Source organism: Myxocyprinus asiaticus, chromosome 8, assembly GCF_019703515.2.
Source record: "Myxocyprinus asiaticus isolate MX2 ecotype Aquarium Trade chromosome 8, UBuf_Myxa_2, whole genome shotgun sequence".
In the NCBI taxonomy this organism is placed as follows: Eukaryota; Metazoa; Chordata; class Actinopteri; order Cypriniformes; family Catostomidae; genus Myxocyprinus; species Myxocyprinus asiaticus.
In genome coordinates this window covers 44279807-44296898 of record NC_059351.1, presented here as the reverse complement: position 1 = coordinate 44296898, position 17092 = coordinate 44279807, and the positions used below count along the sequence as shown (strand labels likewise).

The window sequence follows — 17092 nt, the reverse complement described above, 5'->3', positions numbered from 1 at the left end:
AACGGAATACGTTACAAATTACATTTTACAGCATGTATTCTGTAATCTGTAGTGGAATACATTTCAAAAGTAACCCTCCCAACCCTCTGTACAAGTATTTGCTAATATAGCCTAATCCTTTTTATTTCACTTTGAAGATTATTATTATTGTTCATGTTCACGGTAACCAAATAATAATATCCCTAGTTTTTTTTTTTTTAAATGTTAATGTTAGAATCGATATTTTTGTGTGAGGATCGATATTTTTGATACAACATCAGTATCGGAAGTATCGATACTTTTTCCCATCCCTAGCAAGATGTAAGTTTTGGGTTTGCAATAACTTACACCGAAAATATATCTTTTTAAAAATGTAATACGTTAAGTACTAACAGGAAGCCCAAATATGGCCATGGCGAGTGGAATCACAGCGGACGAGGAAATACAAATATGGTAAATTAAATATCACCAGCAAACGTTTAAACCGCGACACTTGGGCACAATTCACTTTACTGTTTGTATCTTTTAGGTCAGTAACGGGTGCAACATGATGTACGGACATACAGAATAAAGTCAACAGTTAGTCGTTAAAGTTTTTCAAATTGCAGGTCTTTGCTCTAATGGCACACAAAAAAAGCCACGTGATTGTTGTCTCTTGAGTTGTTCTGTCGAGTGTACTTGGCCAATTAATGATAACTATGTGTTTATAGACAGATTGGCTTAATTATCGATTGTATTGGCAAGGATGGAAGCCGTTAATTACTTGTAGACGTGTCTTAAGTGTATTTTGTTTCGTCACAGAATTCATTATTTCTTGGTTTTGGGCTAGCTGAGTAAAAACCATGATGGCTAACGCAGAGTACACTGAGTTGTCATCACCACGCAAGGACAACGAAACAAATCAGCCTCTGACAGAAGCAAGAACGACTACACTGACTTTTGAAGGTAATGGAGAAAGAAAAAAAATGAATTCTTAATAAACCCAGCACAATGATGCATATTAGAAACGTGAATCTTCTTTTGCAGAGGACAATCCAATGGCGCTCTCTTTTGGCGATGAGAGGCGTTTCATGGTTGAAGGCGCAACGGACGCTTCTCCATCATGTCAGGAAAAGAGAATGATGGATGAAAAAATCTCTCCCGTTGAAAAGCAACTTCACTACCTGCTAAACAAGGCAGATGAGTTTCAAGCACAGCTAGTGTGGAGGTGATCAGATCTACAAAAAGTAGTATTTACGTTTAAACCTAACGCATACCTCGGGTTTAAGTGACCCGGGGCATCTTTCCACTCCCTGTACTTCATCATCCGTTTTTTGGAGTTATGCTCACACCTTTTAAGTATTCCCTGAACATTTCTTTTCTGAATAGTGTAAAAGAAAATTACAAGATTGCAATATAAATATAGTTTAATTACCAAGTGTATAGGGTCATTAAAGACTCGATATATGTAATAGTGTCGCTTTTTTTTAACATTTTATCCTCTTCCATAAATGAAATGTTTATTATTACTTCATATGTACAGTACTGTGCAAAAGTTTAGGCACGTATGAAAAATGTTGCATAGTGAGGATGTCTTCAAAAATAATAACATAAATAGTTTTCATTTATCACTTAATGTCATACAAAGTCCAGTAAACATAAAAAAGCTAAATCAATATTCGGTGTGACAACCTTTGCCTTTAAAACAGCACCAATTCTCCTAGGTACACATGGACACAGTTTTTTTTGGTTGTTGGCAGATAGGATGTTCCAAGCTTCTTGGAGAATTCACCACAGTTCTTTTATCTATTTCGGCTGTTTCAATTGCTTCTGTCTCTTTATGTAATCCCAGACTGACACGATGTTCGGTGGGGGGCTCTGTGGGGGCCATGACATCTGTTGCAGGGCTCCCTGTTCTTTTATTCTAATCTTTTCTGTTTGCAAAAGTAATGTTTGGGAGTTTAAAATGTATTTTTCCTATTGACACACTAAAGAATGAATATATAAATAACCATCTTAAGACAAATGTTTTTGTGAAACATCTTATGTGCCTAAGACTTTTGCTCAGAACTGTATATACTGTAAGCATACTATCGCATGATATACAGTATATTTCTTTGTTTATTACAAGACAGATGAGTACTATGTACATACAAATGATTACTATATCCCTGTGTGACAGTGGTGAATTATCAGTATTCCGTATGCATGTATACTTACATATTATACAGGCTATTTCTTACAACACAAAGTGCCTTTGATGTTTCATCAATTGATTTGATTTACATTTGACATTGCTATTTGATGAAGAAGCAACGTGGAAGTAAACTATAGCAAGTGTAACACATGAACAGTATGATTTGGCTATTGACATTTGGGTGTACTACTGAAATTATGTAAGTTCATCTGCATCTATTTAGAATCTAAAAGTCCCTGAGAAAATACATATGTGTAGCTTATTTGTATCTAATGTGTTATGTGTAGCTCAATATGTGTTTGACAGCCAGTTGTGTCTCATGAAATTTCAGCGTGGAAGTAATGAAATTCTGTTCTAGATTTGTTGCATCATCTCATTGATATATGAAAAATAAAACATCAAAATGAAATGGCTAACCCAAAAAAAAAAAAAAAATAAAGAAAAAAGAAAGAAAAAAGAAAAAAAAAAGTGTCCAGTATGACTTTCCTTACGTGAAACACAAAAAAATATGTTCGTAAGAATGTTAGGGACTGTCAGCCTCAATTGCCATTTACTTTTTTTTGTGCATGAGGACTGAGGCTGTCTTTCTGCCTTACATCTCCTTTAGTGTTCCACGGAAAAAAAGGAAGTCATATGGGTTTAGAACAACATGAGGTTTGAGTAAAGGATTACAGAATTTGAATATTTGGGAAGTTCTTTCTTTAATGTTTTATTTTTGTTATATACATTTATTTCACTGAAAATGTCCATAATATGTAGTACAGTTTTGACAAATAATTGTGTCTGCTCGTCTATATGGTTGTAATAGCCGAGACTGCCTCCAGAATGATGGGTTTGCCTGTATTGTTCCCACATTCCTGCAAACCTGTCACCTGTACTTCACTTACCTGGAGTCGACCGCCAGAAACTCCCAGCCCTTTTGCCCACCTCTGCCCATATACATTCGGACACAGGTGAGAAGCTGTTTTATTCTGGACACTACTATGTAGGTGAACAAGTAATCAACATAAATAAGACTAGAAATGTAACTATACACACACAGACCAGAAACATGGATTTAGTAAGGGAACACGAGTGGCTGTGAACAGCAAGCCCGCAGGCACCCACTTGTTCACTGTGTTTGTACCCCATCGCAGTTCTTGCAGTTTTCTCAGCAGCTGTGCTCACGTCTGGAACAGCTGGTGTTGATGTACGCCTCCTTCAATATTATCTCACTAGAGGAATCTGATCCACTGAGGTACAAACTAAACCATAGATGAAGACTTAGGCAGACTTAGAAATGAAGATGTGGATTTTGTCAGAGCATACTGATCTTATAATAGCACAAAAGGCAGGTTCTCAATGGCCTGATTTCCTAGACGTAGTATAGGCGATATTATTGTTGTGGAAACAACCACACATCCATTAAAGTGTGTCATAAAATACACAAGGATTTCACTTTGCGTTTTTATTATTCGTATTTCCTTCGCTACAGATTTTCATGCCTTATATCTCTTTTCACAGTATCTCACACTTCTATATTGGCCAGTGTCAGATAGACAACATGAAGCTGTCAATCTTCCGGTACTGTTGCCCAACCCCCTTTCTTGCCTCAGCCAGTACAGGGCTATACAAGCGTATGCGCTGGAATGTGGAGCGAGAGGGAGGAGACAGATATGACAGTGCAGAGTTGTGAGTGAGGTTTAAGTTCCTGGGATGAGTGATGTCACAAAAACTCCCATTAAGAGGGATGGGTGAAATTCATCCATTATTTGCCAATATAAGGAATAAGGGGAATGTACGTCTTGATTTCAGTTAAATACAGTCAACCCCTTCCATGGTGATCAACTGGAGTTAATTAATTGTCACTTTTCAATCAAAGAAACCATATAGAACATTTAAGGGATATTTATTTGTGTTTCATAATTTTGGTCACATTTTAGAATTTTTTAAATATACAAATCCATGTATTCCTTTACTGAATATGATATTATATTGCATACAGTATATTAAATCTGTTATTTTTTTGTTGAACCTGTGCTAAAAACAAGCTCTGTCTCTAAGAATATCATCAGTTCTGTAAAGACTGGCTGTAAATGAGTGCATAATAAGGAGAGAGACTCAAACGGCTGTACCTCAACTGTGTTTTTATAATTTTTTACTCATGTCATTCCAGACTAGGACTGGGTAAAAATAGTGATTTCCCTATGCTTCGCAATCCTCATTTAAAAAAATCTCAATATCAATTCTTAAATCACCGTGCACAACTCTCTACAATGCAAGTAAATCACTTGCATATGAGACCAAATTTTGTGCTCTGCGACTAAAAACTAACAATTAAAAATTTGATTAGCCATTGGCTGGTAAATGTTCAGATTTCACTCACCAGTGATTAAGTGGTGTAGTGGCGAAGAAGTTTAGCACAGAGATCCTTTCACTGTGTGTTGAGAGTTTGGTTTCACTCATTCCGTGTAATGTGTGTCCAAAGACGAGATCCACGCTATCCATTTGTCAATGAATAATGTCTCTTTTAATACCCTTTCTGTTCTTAACAATCAATTCTGATGATCAAAAATAAAAAAAAAATTATTCTAATCACGCATAGCACGGATGAGGTAAAGAAGCCATATGAGTCCTCTCTTGTTATCATGCGCTCATTTACAGGAATGCTGGTTTTCTTAAAGAGAAAGCACCGAGTTTTAGCATGTGGTCAACAAATCAATATAAATAACTGTAAATAGTAAAAATTATGCAATCAAACAATAAACATGTTAAAAAAAATAAAATAAATGCAATATAATATAATATTTATTGATTGAATTCATAGCTTTGTTCATTTTTAAAAAGCTAAAATGTGACCAAATAAATATAATTAGTAAAATCAATATTACATAATGTACCTATTTAGAAGGTCCTCTGTATAATTAACAGCATTAGCTAGGAGAGAAATTCTTTCATATGTAAGCAAAATGGACATTATAAATGAAATATATTCACAGGAATCAAAATAGAATCAAATCGGGAGCTTGTGAATCGGAATCAAATCAGGAAATCTGTATCAATACCCAGCTCTATTCCAAACCTGTATGACATTTTCCAAACAATGAAAGTAAATGGTGAATGAGGCTAACATTCTGCCTAATACCTCTTTTTGTGTCTATTTGTGTTCCATGGAGGAAACAAGGCCATACAGGTTTGGAACAACATGAGGGTGAGTAAATGATGACAGAATTTTCATTTATGGATGAACTGTCCCTTTAAGTATATTGATAATCCACTTGCAGGAGACTTAGGTTAAATGGTTAGGAACACGATGATGACTGTGTAGGAATAAGATCTCAGCAACTGTCCAGTTTCTTGTTTGCCTTGGACTGGGATAGAAATACATTGTGTCAGCAGCCTAACACCTTAATTATCAGTTTATTAACACCAAGAGTTAGGTGGTGGTTGGAACAACACTTTAAATGCCAGTTATGTCCAATATAAAAAAAACAATCATTTACTCACCCTCATGCCACCTCAAACTCGGAAGACCTTCTTTCTTATGTGGGACACAAACAAGATTTTTGTAAAGGATATATGATGTGTTTTTGTCCATAAATTGTAAGTCAATGGGGTCCAAAACTTTCAAGCTCCACAAAGGACATTAAGGCAGCATATAAGTAATCTATATGATTTGAGTGGTTTAATCCATGTTTTACGAAGCAATATGATTACTTTGGGTGAGAAACGTTAAGTCCTTATTCACTATAAATCTTGAATAAGGACTCATGAGCGAAGCTCGTTCACACACTTCCACGCTTGCTTGCGCTGAGCACCGCACAGAAACCAGACAGTGTTGCCAGGTTCACGTTTTTTTACGCACAGTTGGGCTATGTTGAAAAGATGCAAGATAAAAATGATAGCTTTGCGGGGGGGTGGGGGGGTATTGATGTTCAGTGATACTGTGAGTACCTAGCAACTGCATGCAGTGTCAAAGCGGTTCCCTCTTCAAGTCTGCACTGTGTTCCAATCGGGCCGGATGTCAAGATTTATAGTGAATGCATTTTTACTTAAGTTGTAGTCTGTTTCTCACCCAAAGCAATCATGTCACTTCAGAAGACGTGGATTAAACCACTCAAATTCAACAGATTACTTTTACGCTGCCATTATGTCCTTTTGGAGCTTGGAAGTTTTGGGCCACATTGACTTACATTGTATCGACAAAAGCACATCATTCAGCCTTCAAAACATCCTTCTCTGTGTTATGCAGAAGAGAGAAAATCATGCAAGTTTGAGATTTTTGGGCGAACTATCCCTTTAAGGATTTTTAGGATTATGAGAATTAAGCCATACTATAATTCATATTTTTCCTGTTCAACAAAGCAAACAGATTCTCTTTAGTTTCATTTTAGCTGGAAATTATGTTCTATCTTTACAACATTCACCCTGTTACCTCCACAGTTACTTTCTGTGCTTTGAGGATGTCCCTGAGGTAGCAGAAGATGAGGATGGAGAAAGAGAGTGTGAGGGAGAAAGGACAGAAACTGGGAGAGATAGAAGAGTGGCGAGGATTTGGTCTATTGGCCAGTGGGTCCAGATGTATCCTGACCCAGACACAGAGGACATCACCGACTGGTAATTGACTTTTACCCTCAGGCCCTAATTAATGTTTGAAAGAAGTGGTCATTAAAATTCTCCCCATTACTACGCTTAATACCGAACCTGATATGCTTTGACAATACTCCATCCATCCACTCCAAATTAAGGGTTGAACTGTAGAAACAGTGTTTGCCTTTAACAAACTACCAGAAACAGACATACTTATCCTAGATAAGTGCTCGTTCCAACCCAACTTTTAAGTGTGTACATTTAGCTTATGGTAAACGGCGTCGGTCTAGCTGCTAAATTCATTCTGTGTGTATGTGTTGAAGGGTGTTGTGTTCAGTCCCTTGTGGTCAGTACAAACAGCTGTTGTGTCTGGGAAGTGAAGAGCCCTCATCCTACGCTGCCACAGATTGCCTGCTGGAGGTGCTGTTGTCTGAGAAAATGGATGCCACCTCTGTTGCTGAAACATGAGCTTGTGCTGGCACTGGGCCTCGCCCATTCAGTACCAACTGTTTGGTCTGTTGAATTCATAGAGTTGTTCTCTTATAAAAAAATTTAACTGCACAGTTAGCAGTTGTAATTTAAAGATTGCGGTTGTACATTTTTTTACCATGTGGGTGTTTCAGAATGATGGTTTTTATAGTTTGTTGCTCATTCTTATGTTGCACGTTCTTTATTCTTGGTAAGAAATTCACACTTCTAATGGAAAGCATATTAAATATAGCATGAAAGAGTTCAAGGTTATATTTCAATTCCAGCCAACTTTATTTTATCATGATGGAAACATTTAAAATACAGTGCAGGCAACAAGTTATTCATTTCAAAGTCCAGAAAAACCTGCTAGCAGTCCTGGTCTAATGTCTGCTTTTCTCATTAAAACAGTAGAAAAATAGCAATACTTCATTTCAAAGTAATAAATTAAAAACAATATACAAAAAGCTGGAAATGTACCACACCAAAGCAGTAGTCTCTGCATATTTGTTGCAAAAACGGACAGGAGTACTGTGAATAACATTGCTATTCAAAGTCTTTCTTCAGATGTTCGTTTTTTTGAGTCTTGATATAAGTTGGCCATGTAAAGGCGGAGTTACAGTGCATTCATTTTACTGCTGGTTTTTGTAGATACAGTAGCTCTGTACATTGTTATACTTGTAAAAGTGATATGTCAAGTTATTTAACAGTAGTTCAGCCAAAATACAGTGAAATAGTCCAAATCTACCTGGAATCCCTGCGTTCCCTGATTGAAATGTAGAGTGGTTCCTCTGATATATTTACTTAAATATTTCTACCTTTACAGTTTCTAATTACTGTTCTCTTAGAAGTACTTTATGTATTCTCTAATCAACTACATCACAGCACTAGACAAACAGGCAGTACATAAACACAGTACAAATAAAATTAACTAATCTCTTCATAATACAGTAAACAGGTTTCTAGATCAAACATCTTCCCTTTAAAGTACATATTGTACCATGGCGTATGACAAAACAGAACATCATTGAACATAATGAAGCTACGTCAAGCTCAGATAAATGAATTATACTTTAGTGCTCAACCGGAGAGTCACAAAAAATAAAAATCCATTCAATCAGATATGTGCTCACCACCTGACATCAAAACCTCAATTTCTGCATAATATCAAACTCACCCAATTATAATCACTATGTCTGGGAGAAAATATCACACTCTTCAGCCCTGTGTGTTCAAATTTCTGTGGAGCAGTTTGTTCTATAATTTCAGATTAATTTGACCACAAAAAGACTTCAGCACACAGATCAGTAGCACAGAAAGAGAACAAAATGTACAATCCTACATGAGACTAAACAACCCACCCCACCCCACCAAACAGGCTAAGTAAAGACTTCAGACAAATCACAGTGTATTAGAGTACTTTGCACTTTCAGCAAAAAGTCCTTCCAGCACTCATAACTTCAGGCACAGCAAACCAGGAGATATCATTTAAATTGCATGAGTGCTCCTTTCTGTCAAATATATTTTAAAGCAATAAAAGGCAAACAAGGATGCCAGATCAGTTCTCTGTCAGAAATTCTGTGATGTCCAGCCTGCAGCAATCTAGAGTTACATATGTGCATGTGCACTTCACATTGAAGATAGTATGTGAAACTTATACCCTAAAAGTCTGTTGTCTTCAAACAGTCATCACATTTATTACATTGTTTGAGTTTACTACAGAGTCTCCGTTCCAGTAAAATTAGGAGCAATTTAAAAATAGTCCCACTCAATTCATAGTTCAGACAGATATGAGGCACAGTGTTCAGAAGGTTCACAGTAAAGATGATCTACACACCTTTGTCTTGCATCATCCAATAATATAGTTAAAATTTCATATAACACATTAATATAGAAATGCAGAGCTTTCCTATGATGTCAGTTCACAGCTATTTCTGGAATATTGCAGCAGTTCAGAACTGAATTAAATAGCATAAAATCATTACAGTCCAGAGCTTTATTAGGCATGTTCATCCATTTTTCCCAATCATCCTGTTTCTTTAAGATTAACACTAGACCAGATTGGTCTTTTACCCCATATAATTTTGTAAATTGAAGATAACTGTGCATGTTTTGGAAAATTGCCAATAAGGTCTTGAACAATTTTGTGATGCTCAATGTAACATTTTAAATCAGAAAACCTACACTTGTCAGATCACTGCAAGTTAAATTCAACAAACCTTCCTACATTCAGAAGTCTTAAACAGTAACTAGCTTAAAATCATGTCCATGAAATTCTAAGTTGGCCTATTCAACTTCACAAGTATTGAATTACAACACATCTTTGTAATCTCTTGATATTGAACAGTGCAGAAAACACTACCAGTTTGATTTGAATTAAAAACCTGCATTCATCAATTTACCTCAGACCTTATTTTAAAAAAAAAAAATTTTAACAGATTTTGTTGCTTAGAAAAGTTTGAGAACAATCTTTTAGAAAGAGCATACATTTTAACAAGCACATTCATTATTGAGCCCTCTACCCAAAATGAAGGCAAGAGACCAACACAATGACTAAGCAATACATGTATTCAGTCCAAGCTTGCGAGAACCACCATTAAACCACCAGGAAATTGCTTTTTGGCACAGGGGCAGGTCAGATATTGTTGATCAATTGAGCAAGGGAGCGGTGTAAGTGTGGCTTAAAGTACATAATATAGTGTTCTGTTACTTTCAGATGGGTGGGGTTGTGGAAATGAAAACTCACTGCTTTAGAATAACTGCCAGGATGAAGACAACCAAAGAAAGAGCAAGATGGTGTAAGTCAAGTACTCTATTCTGCTGTGTCAATTTCATGTTAAAGTGATTTTCTACTTCCAATTCTTGCTCAAATACCACAGACCTGAAATGGAAGAACTAATCAATACCATGACCACATCCTCCATAAAGCTTTTACCTTGGGAAGGCTCCATTCTCTTTTAACAAAACGTGCTTCCTTACTGATGGATCTTCAAGTCTTCCAAGTCCAGAAGTTCATATTTGGCATGTTGTTTCATTCGTTCAACATTGGTCCAACAATCATACCATCCTTAATGATGTGTCTCCAGCTCTACAACTGTCCACTCACCCTGAGCAGAGCTGCCTGGAGCCTCAGACGAGAAGCTGCTTACAGAAGTCACGGTCGCTGAAGGGGGTGTAAGTGGAGGTAACAGGTTGGGCCACAAGCTGCATTCCAGGGGGCTAAGCGTCCCACCTGCCCCTCCAGGTAGGAGAAGAAGAGGCGAGCAACCATCACCTGTAAGCAGTAATGTCTGATTGATCAGCTGCTGGACAATATCCACCTTCTTGCCCCAATCAAACTCTAGAGGTGGGGGTATCTCAGAAGATCGAGGGGGAGATTGTGGAGGACTGGTTTGGTCTGCTGCAGTGTCCTTCTCCCCATATTCTCGCTGTAGGTCCTGAGTAGGTTCTAGGGAAGGGGTTGTGAATTGTGAATAAAGATAATCTTCATTATTTTCTTTAGTACATCTTGGTTCGTCTTCATTAGGGAACACCTCAAAGGTATTTTTGTCCTCTGCCTTTTTTGTTTCCTCAAGCACTTGTTCATTCTCCTCTTCATCTTCAGTGTCACTTATTTCCACAGATTCATAAATTGTACAGAGGCCTGATGAAGGAGAGAGGAGGACTGGAGGAATCTTTTGTTTTTGCTGCTGCTGTTCAAGTTCTTGTTGCCACTGCATGATTTGCTGTTGCTGCTTCAGTTCTTGCTCTTGCTGCTTAAGTTGCAACTCAAATAAAGTCCTCGTCTGTGTCTCCAACTTCTCATCCTCCTTTTCATTCCTCACTTCTTTCTCCTCCCTTACTGCTTCCTGACACTCTTGTTCTCGATTCTGTTTTTCATGCCGTTGCTGGATCTCATGAAGCTGTTTTTGGTGTTGCTCTAGACATCGAAGCTGCATGTTTGACCCTGTACTTGGTATTCTGGGAGGAAGGTCAGTTGGAAGCCGTGGTGGTTGGCTTACATGGGCAGCACGTGGTCGGAGGCGAATTTTGGAGGACATTGTCATTTGGACGGAGAGCAAATCCTGGGGGTGTTGAGAAAATTGGGAGTTTCTTCCTGTGAATGAGGCAAAAGATCCATAGTATGTGTTAAAAAGGAAGATAGGTAAAAGGGGATAAAGTAATATGTTAAAATCTGCAGTCTGTGGTGGGTTGTATCTAGAAGAGAACCCTTGGGATGGGAAAGTCTTGCAAGAGTTGCATTTGCTGTTACAAAGGTTAAGGCTAGGTTTAGGGGTAGGATTTCTGTGGGACTCCAAATAAACACAATAAACATGGTGAACGAATGTTGCATGCAGCTCTTGTGAGACTTTTCCCAGCCCAAGGGTTCTCTTCTAAACACGACCTTTGTGGTGGGATAGAAAAGCATTGTGGGAAACAAAGCAAAATTGTAAGATTTCACTGTAAGCTGAAACAATTACAGTGGACAAGGAATGGAAAACCTAATCAGGGATAAGACTAATTTCACACCTGGGTGACATTTTCTTAAAATACATTTAGTAAGCAGATGTGCACAAAAAAAAAAAAAAAAAAAAAAAAAAGCAGCCACACCCTGTATATGCAGTAACTACTAACTATAGTGAAGGAATCAAAAAGCTGATGAGGTAGACAATCCCCCTCAATGTGACAGTTAGCTGAACTCATGCATAAGTGAGCGTTCACCATGCATATTATAATACAGAAGCAAACAGTGACTTAAAAAAAAAAAAAAAACCACACTGACAAAACATGACCCACCAACAGACCCATGCATATAAAGCAAATCATGCTTTACACAGTAAGCCAACCCAGTGTACAGCACAATTATTTGGTGAGTTGAGCATGCAACTTAAACACTGGTGTTGCAGAGAAGTGCACTGTGCAAGGCTAGTCCAGTTTTGAGGATGCAGGACAACCCAGCATGGGGATTTAATGAAGTCCAATTAGTCCAGGTCAGTGTCAAGCCAGGTCCTTTCAAATAGCGGCAGCTCAAACTTTGTAAATGGTCAAAAGGTGATTATAGCTGGTGCACCCATTTAGTCCCCAAGCGGAAGGTGTACAAAAGTCTACTCCAGAAGCAGTGGGATCATGATACAAAGATGGAGAATAACAAATAATGTGGAGGACTTAAAGCACCTTGATAGAAGCGAAGATACAGAAGGTTGATAGGTTCAGATCTTGTTTTTCCTCTTCTGGATGGTGGGATGTTGAGAGGAAGGCGGGGTCAAATGGGGGGTGGGGGGGTTGGGGGGTATAATACAAGCAGAAGGAACATTCTGGCATAGAAGAAACACTTCCTTCTGATGGAAACATTCTGTTTTCTCTACATAATTCACTTACAGAGAGTGTGTAAATGAGCAAGTTTAAAAATGGTTAATTAGTATTAGTAACTGAACTATAATGCCAATGCTAAATTGAAAAACATGGTACCAACTGGTTCCAGAGATGTGGTGCGTACAACAATTATCAGCATTGAGAATTTGATGGTCTCTTTCAACATTACTTAATATTAAATAAAAATTAATGTACCATTGGAATTTTTTTTGTTATTTAATAATATAATATTTACAATGAATTAACAATACTGCCAGGCTACTTATATAGTGATCCATAGTGGTCACATTTGTATAGGGAACATAGTGATTTTGATAAGTGGCCATTAAAATGAACAGGTGCAAGTTACCTTGAAACTCAAACATAAAATATATAAATTAAAAAAACACCCAGAGAAAAAAAGGAATCATGTTAAATATCTAATCTTTATTTAATGCAAAGATATTAAGTACTCCAAACAAGACATAAAAAGTATGGGGTTTGAAAACCCTAAAGTGCAGAAGACAGAAAAATGTGAGGACAGAAGATGACAGAAGGGAATGAAAGATTGGTACTTCGAGTTAATAGAAAAACAATACAAAAAGCAATGAATATGCATTTGATCAGTAAAAAAAGAACAAAGATAAATACAAAAAAAATTCATCAAGGCTTCTTTTTTGTTTTGAGGACTCCACAAATCAATTCATGCCAGTTCATACCAACACCCATTGATAGTTTTAAAAAGAACAATTGGGAAATATGGTCCCTTAAGTGTAAATGGTAGTAGCTATTGCACATACAGGAGTTCTAAGCCATATACTTATAAATGTAATTGTTATATTGTGAAGTGGCACAACTGTTCTGAATAAGAAAAGTTTTCCTCCATTTCTTCTTTTTCATTCACTTAATTTAATAAAAGACATCCTCAACAGGGGAACCCCAAGCTAGACAAATAGAGGTAAAATAGACGCCTAAATAGAGATGACAAAGGATTTTGGAAGGTAGATTGTTAAAGTGCACTCTATACATTACCTGCCAAAGGACTATCAGTATTTTCGCTTACAGTGGAGTAGTAGGGATGCTGAGAGTCAACATCTTGTTCTTCTTCCAAGTGCTGTGGGGGTAAATGATCAATCGAGCCTGACTCTAAGGGTACAGCCCCTGGTAGTGAATCAGACTCAGGAAGCTCACTGGACTCTCCACACAGCATGTACTGCTGTTCTGAGTGGGACTGGAACCCCACATGCTGGCTTCTGAGAGGCTCATTCTTTTCCCCAGATGTAACGGTAGTAGGTATCAGGGTAAGCTCTTTAAGAAGAGAAGGATCCTTGGCCTCGTCTGGGAGCTGCTCTTCATTTTCGAGGGAAAAGATGCCAGGGCTCTTGCTGCAACTCTCAGCAGATGACAGGGCATTTGAGTTAGAAGTCATGTAATCAAAGCCATAGGATGCAGCAGAAGTGGCAGACTGAGGGGTATCACTTCCACCACCACCCTCTGTCTCTCCTCCTATTTCCTCACGCTCCTCTAGAGTGGACAAACTATGGGCAACGGTTTTTGTTCCGTTGGTACTTCCGGTGGCAAGTAGCTCAGCTTGAGGGTCACTGATCTGCATTTCACCTTCTGTGTCACTTGCCTCATCCTCAGTGGCTGATGAAGGAGATGATGGTGCTGATTCTGGAGCAGTTGCTGGATCACCCAGCACATCATCAGCAGGCAGTGTCTCTGGTTCTTCCTCCTCATCGGCACATTCAAGGTGGATGCCTAGATCTTGCATGATGTCAGGCAGGACAGTGGGTGCAGGGTTTAGTGGTTCTGGCAGGAACTCCTCTTTAGATTGAATCTCAATACCTGAGCAGTTGTTACATTCTTTCACTATCTCTGGTATAATTGTGTCTCTGCTACTGTCAGATGGAAGATCAGGGCCACTAAGGGTGCCATACTGGGAGTTGCCGGCTTGAGGTGACGTGCCTGGTTTGGGGCTGACATCACCCTCTGCAGCAGTCACCAGGGTTCGATGAGGTGAACAAGGTGGAAGCTCAAAAAGGTTTGGGGGGTTAGAGGATGAAGGGCTCTTTTCAGAGTTGCTAACATCCAGTTTTGCCTGAGCAGGTGCCTGGATTGGGGTTTCTGGATCTGCTTGCAAGGGTTCAAAGGAAGGACTAGAGAGAAGAGTAGAGGCTGGTTGTGGTGGTTGGGCCCAAGGATCAGCAAAACATTTGGACTGGTTCCACTGGGCAGCCAGAGGTGCAGAGACAACCGTGGGAGAAGGCTGGATACGGTTCAGGTTGTCTAACCTGTAGTCTTCTGTTAAATCATCCTCATCGGCATTCCCGTAACTTTCAAGCCCACTCTCAGTAATGCCTTCACTTGCCATTTCTACATCTTCATCCTCTTCATCATCCTCGTTGTCATGATGCTGCCTGTTCGAGTCCTCTGCTCTTTCCGACCCTACCTCCATGTCACAAACTCGATCATCGTCGTCGTCGTCATCATCCTCATCATCTTCATTAGGAGGAATGTCAGGAAGCTTCTCAAAGTCAGGAGACCCAACAGATGCACCTTCACCATCAGCTCCTTTTAGGCTAGCATCACCAAGATCATCCATGCTTTCTGTGCCCTCCAGGACACCTGGGGCACTGAGCTCCGATGCCCCCTGCTGGCTGCAGCTCACGTCCTCAGAGTCAAGCTCTGAAAGCAGGGCCCCTGCCCGCCAAACAGACCCAGCAAGCCCAGCTGACCCGGGTCGAGACTCTTCAGTAGGTTGGGTGCCACTCATTTCTGACAGGGACACCTGTTGACTGCCCTCCCTCTCCTCTTCTTCCACATCTTCATAACAGCCATTGTTTATCAGTTCAGCTTTTTCAGCCACCTCTATGCCACCACAGGGCACTATGGCAGCAGCAGGGTTATCAGTTGGTGAAGCAGTTATGGTTTCTTGCTGAACTGCTTCCTGTGCAACTGGTTCCACAGCAGCAATAAGCATTTCATCAACTTTCCTTGAACACTGTTCTTCAGATACCAGATTGACTGCAGAAGATATATGACCAGATTTTTCAAAAGGTCCAGCTTCTATTAAGGCCTCTTGAGCCATTGGCTCTGTGTTAGGAATATCCAGCACACTTTGGGAGTTGGCATTTAGGACCTGCACATCTACATTTTCCTGAACATCCAAAGAATCAGAGGCTGGTGCATCCAAAGAGCCCTCTACAGCTGGAGTAGCTTCGTTCACTGAAACAGATTCTTCTGTGACTATGGCTGCAGCTGTTGCTACAGCAACAGTAGCTACTACAGCTGCAGAAAGTTGTACAGATTCTGCTACAGGTTCTTTATCATCAGACTTTCCTTTGACCAGGGGTAAAACAGACTGTGTCGGTTTGGTTGTGGCACTACTATCTGCCTGTCTGTGACTAGGAGAAGCTGCAATGGTCTTGCCTGATGTTGGCCGTGAGGAAGTGTTTCGTGGACTAGGTGGCACCTTACGTGTTGGAACAATTTTCTTGTAATCTGGTTTGGGTTGGGGTGCTTTGATGCTAGGTGGGGGTCGTTTTGTAGCTGCAGCTGGTTTTGAAGCCTCTGAATTTGAGGGCTTGCTGGCTGCCAGACGGGACATTGTTGAGCCAGCTGGTTTCTTTGCCGGTGCTGTAGTTCCTGTTTTGCTAACATCTATAAATGAGAAACAACATATTTAGATGGCATTGGGGAATGAACAAACATTATCAATACTTCTTCATGAATGACATTAACCTTTGTGCACTGTTAAAAATAAAAAAAAGTGGACTGGATGAGTTTAGGTCGTGTGACAAAAACAAAAATAAAAAAAGCATTTGCAGGAAATTAATGGGCAAGACTATAATACAGAGCAATTTATTTTTGGAATTTATCAAATAAAATCAATTCAGCCACAATGCAAAACACACACACACACACACACACACACACACAGAAATGAAGGGATAAGACTATAACACATCCACAGTGTAGAACACATGTGCCTGCGCAGACACGCGCTCAGACAAACACACACATACACAGGAATGAATGGGTGAGACTATAACCAGTTTTTCCCTACTCTTTTCAAGGCACATTTTTCCAGGACATTTCATGTGCCCAACAAGTGTAATTTAAGCAAAAACACATGCTTCTATTTAAATCAAGCTTTTATTTTAACATTTAAGTGTTTTCTTCCAGATAAGCAGTTTGCTATATGGCCAAGTGTGATTATTAATCCCAGTAAAGCTTTGATTTAATTAAATGCATAGTCTGTATGTACTGTGCTTTTCAGAGTGCTCTGCTCTCTCTCATCTCTCACACACACACACACACACACGATTACCATGATGAGGTGTTTTCAGTGTATGAGCGCCCGACTTCACACATTCATTTTGAAGCGTGCATCACTTGCAGATTGTACATTTATTCACTTAAATCAGACTTTTGCATTTTACTTATGACTCTAGGCAATATCACAATTTTAATTTGATTGTGCATTCAAGAAAGTTTTGCCCAAATACGTCATATTCAAATGACATTCTGCATTTTATAGCTAATGGCATTTTTAGGATTCCATAA

General features: G+C 39.0%; 2 protein-coding genes across 3 annotated transcripts in view; one reads left to right on the top strand and one right to left on the bottom strand.

The window, feature by feature from the left end:
* The first annotated feature begins 438 nt into the window (after positions 1 to 438).
* On the top strand, positions 439 to 7192 carry LOC127444783 (UPF0575 protein C19orf67 homolog). The gene is made up of 8 exons (XM_051704332.1): positions 439 to 508; positions 781 to 924; positions 1006 to 1186; positions 2964 to 3108; positions 3292 to 3392; positions 3659 to 3826; positions 6578 to 6751; positions 7048 to 7192. Exons 2-8 carry the CDS (start codon positions 822 to 824, stop codon positions 7190 to 7192), a joined length of 1017 nt encoding a protein of 338 aa, XP_051560292.1. The 5' UTR covers positions 439 to 508; positions 781 to 821.
* A 270-nt stretch (positions 7193 to 7462) lies between these two features.
* LOC127444870 (uncharacterized) overlaps positions 7463 to 17092 on the bottom strand; it is a 33685-nt gene continuing 24055 nt past the window's right edge. The window contains exons 5-6 of one of the 2 annotated variants that reach the window (XM_051704462.1): positions 13556 to 16186; positions 7463 to 11288 (exon numbers count right to left, since the gene is read on the bottom strand). In XM_051704462.1, coding sequence (XP_051560422.1) covers positions 10261 to 11288; positions 13556 to 16186 — 3659 coding nt within the window. In that variant the 3' untranslated portion in view covers positions 7463 to 10260. Of the gene's footprint in view, positions 11289 to 12346; positions 16187 to 17092 lie in introns of both variants that reach the window. The other variant, XR_007897887.1, reaches the window with a different exon arrangement.

Bases quoted from the DNA above. Each gene is read 5' to 3' on its own strand.
- LOC127444783 (XM_051704332.1), top strand. From the start codon at position 822: ATGATGGCTAACGCAGAGTACACTGAGTTGTCATCACCACGCAAGGAC. The intron at 925-1,005 runs GTAATGGAGAAA...CTTCTTTTGCAG, and splicing joins GACTACACTGACTTTTGAAG to AGGACAATCCAATGGCGCTC. The intron at 3,827-6,577 runs GTGAGTGAGGTT...TTACCTCCACAG, and splicing joins AGATATGACAGTGCAGAGTT to TTACTTTCTGTGCTTTGAGG.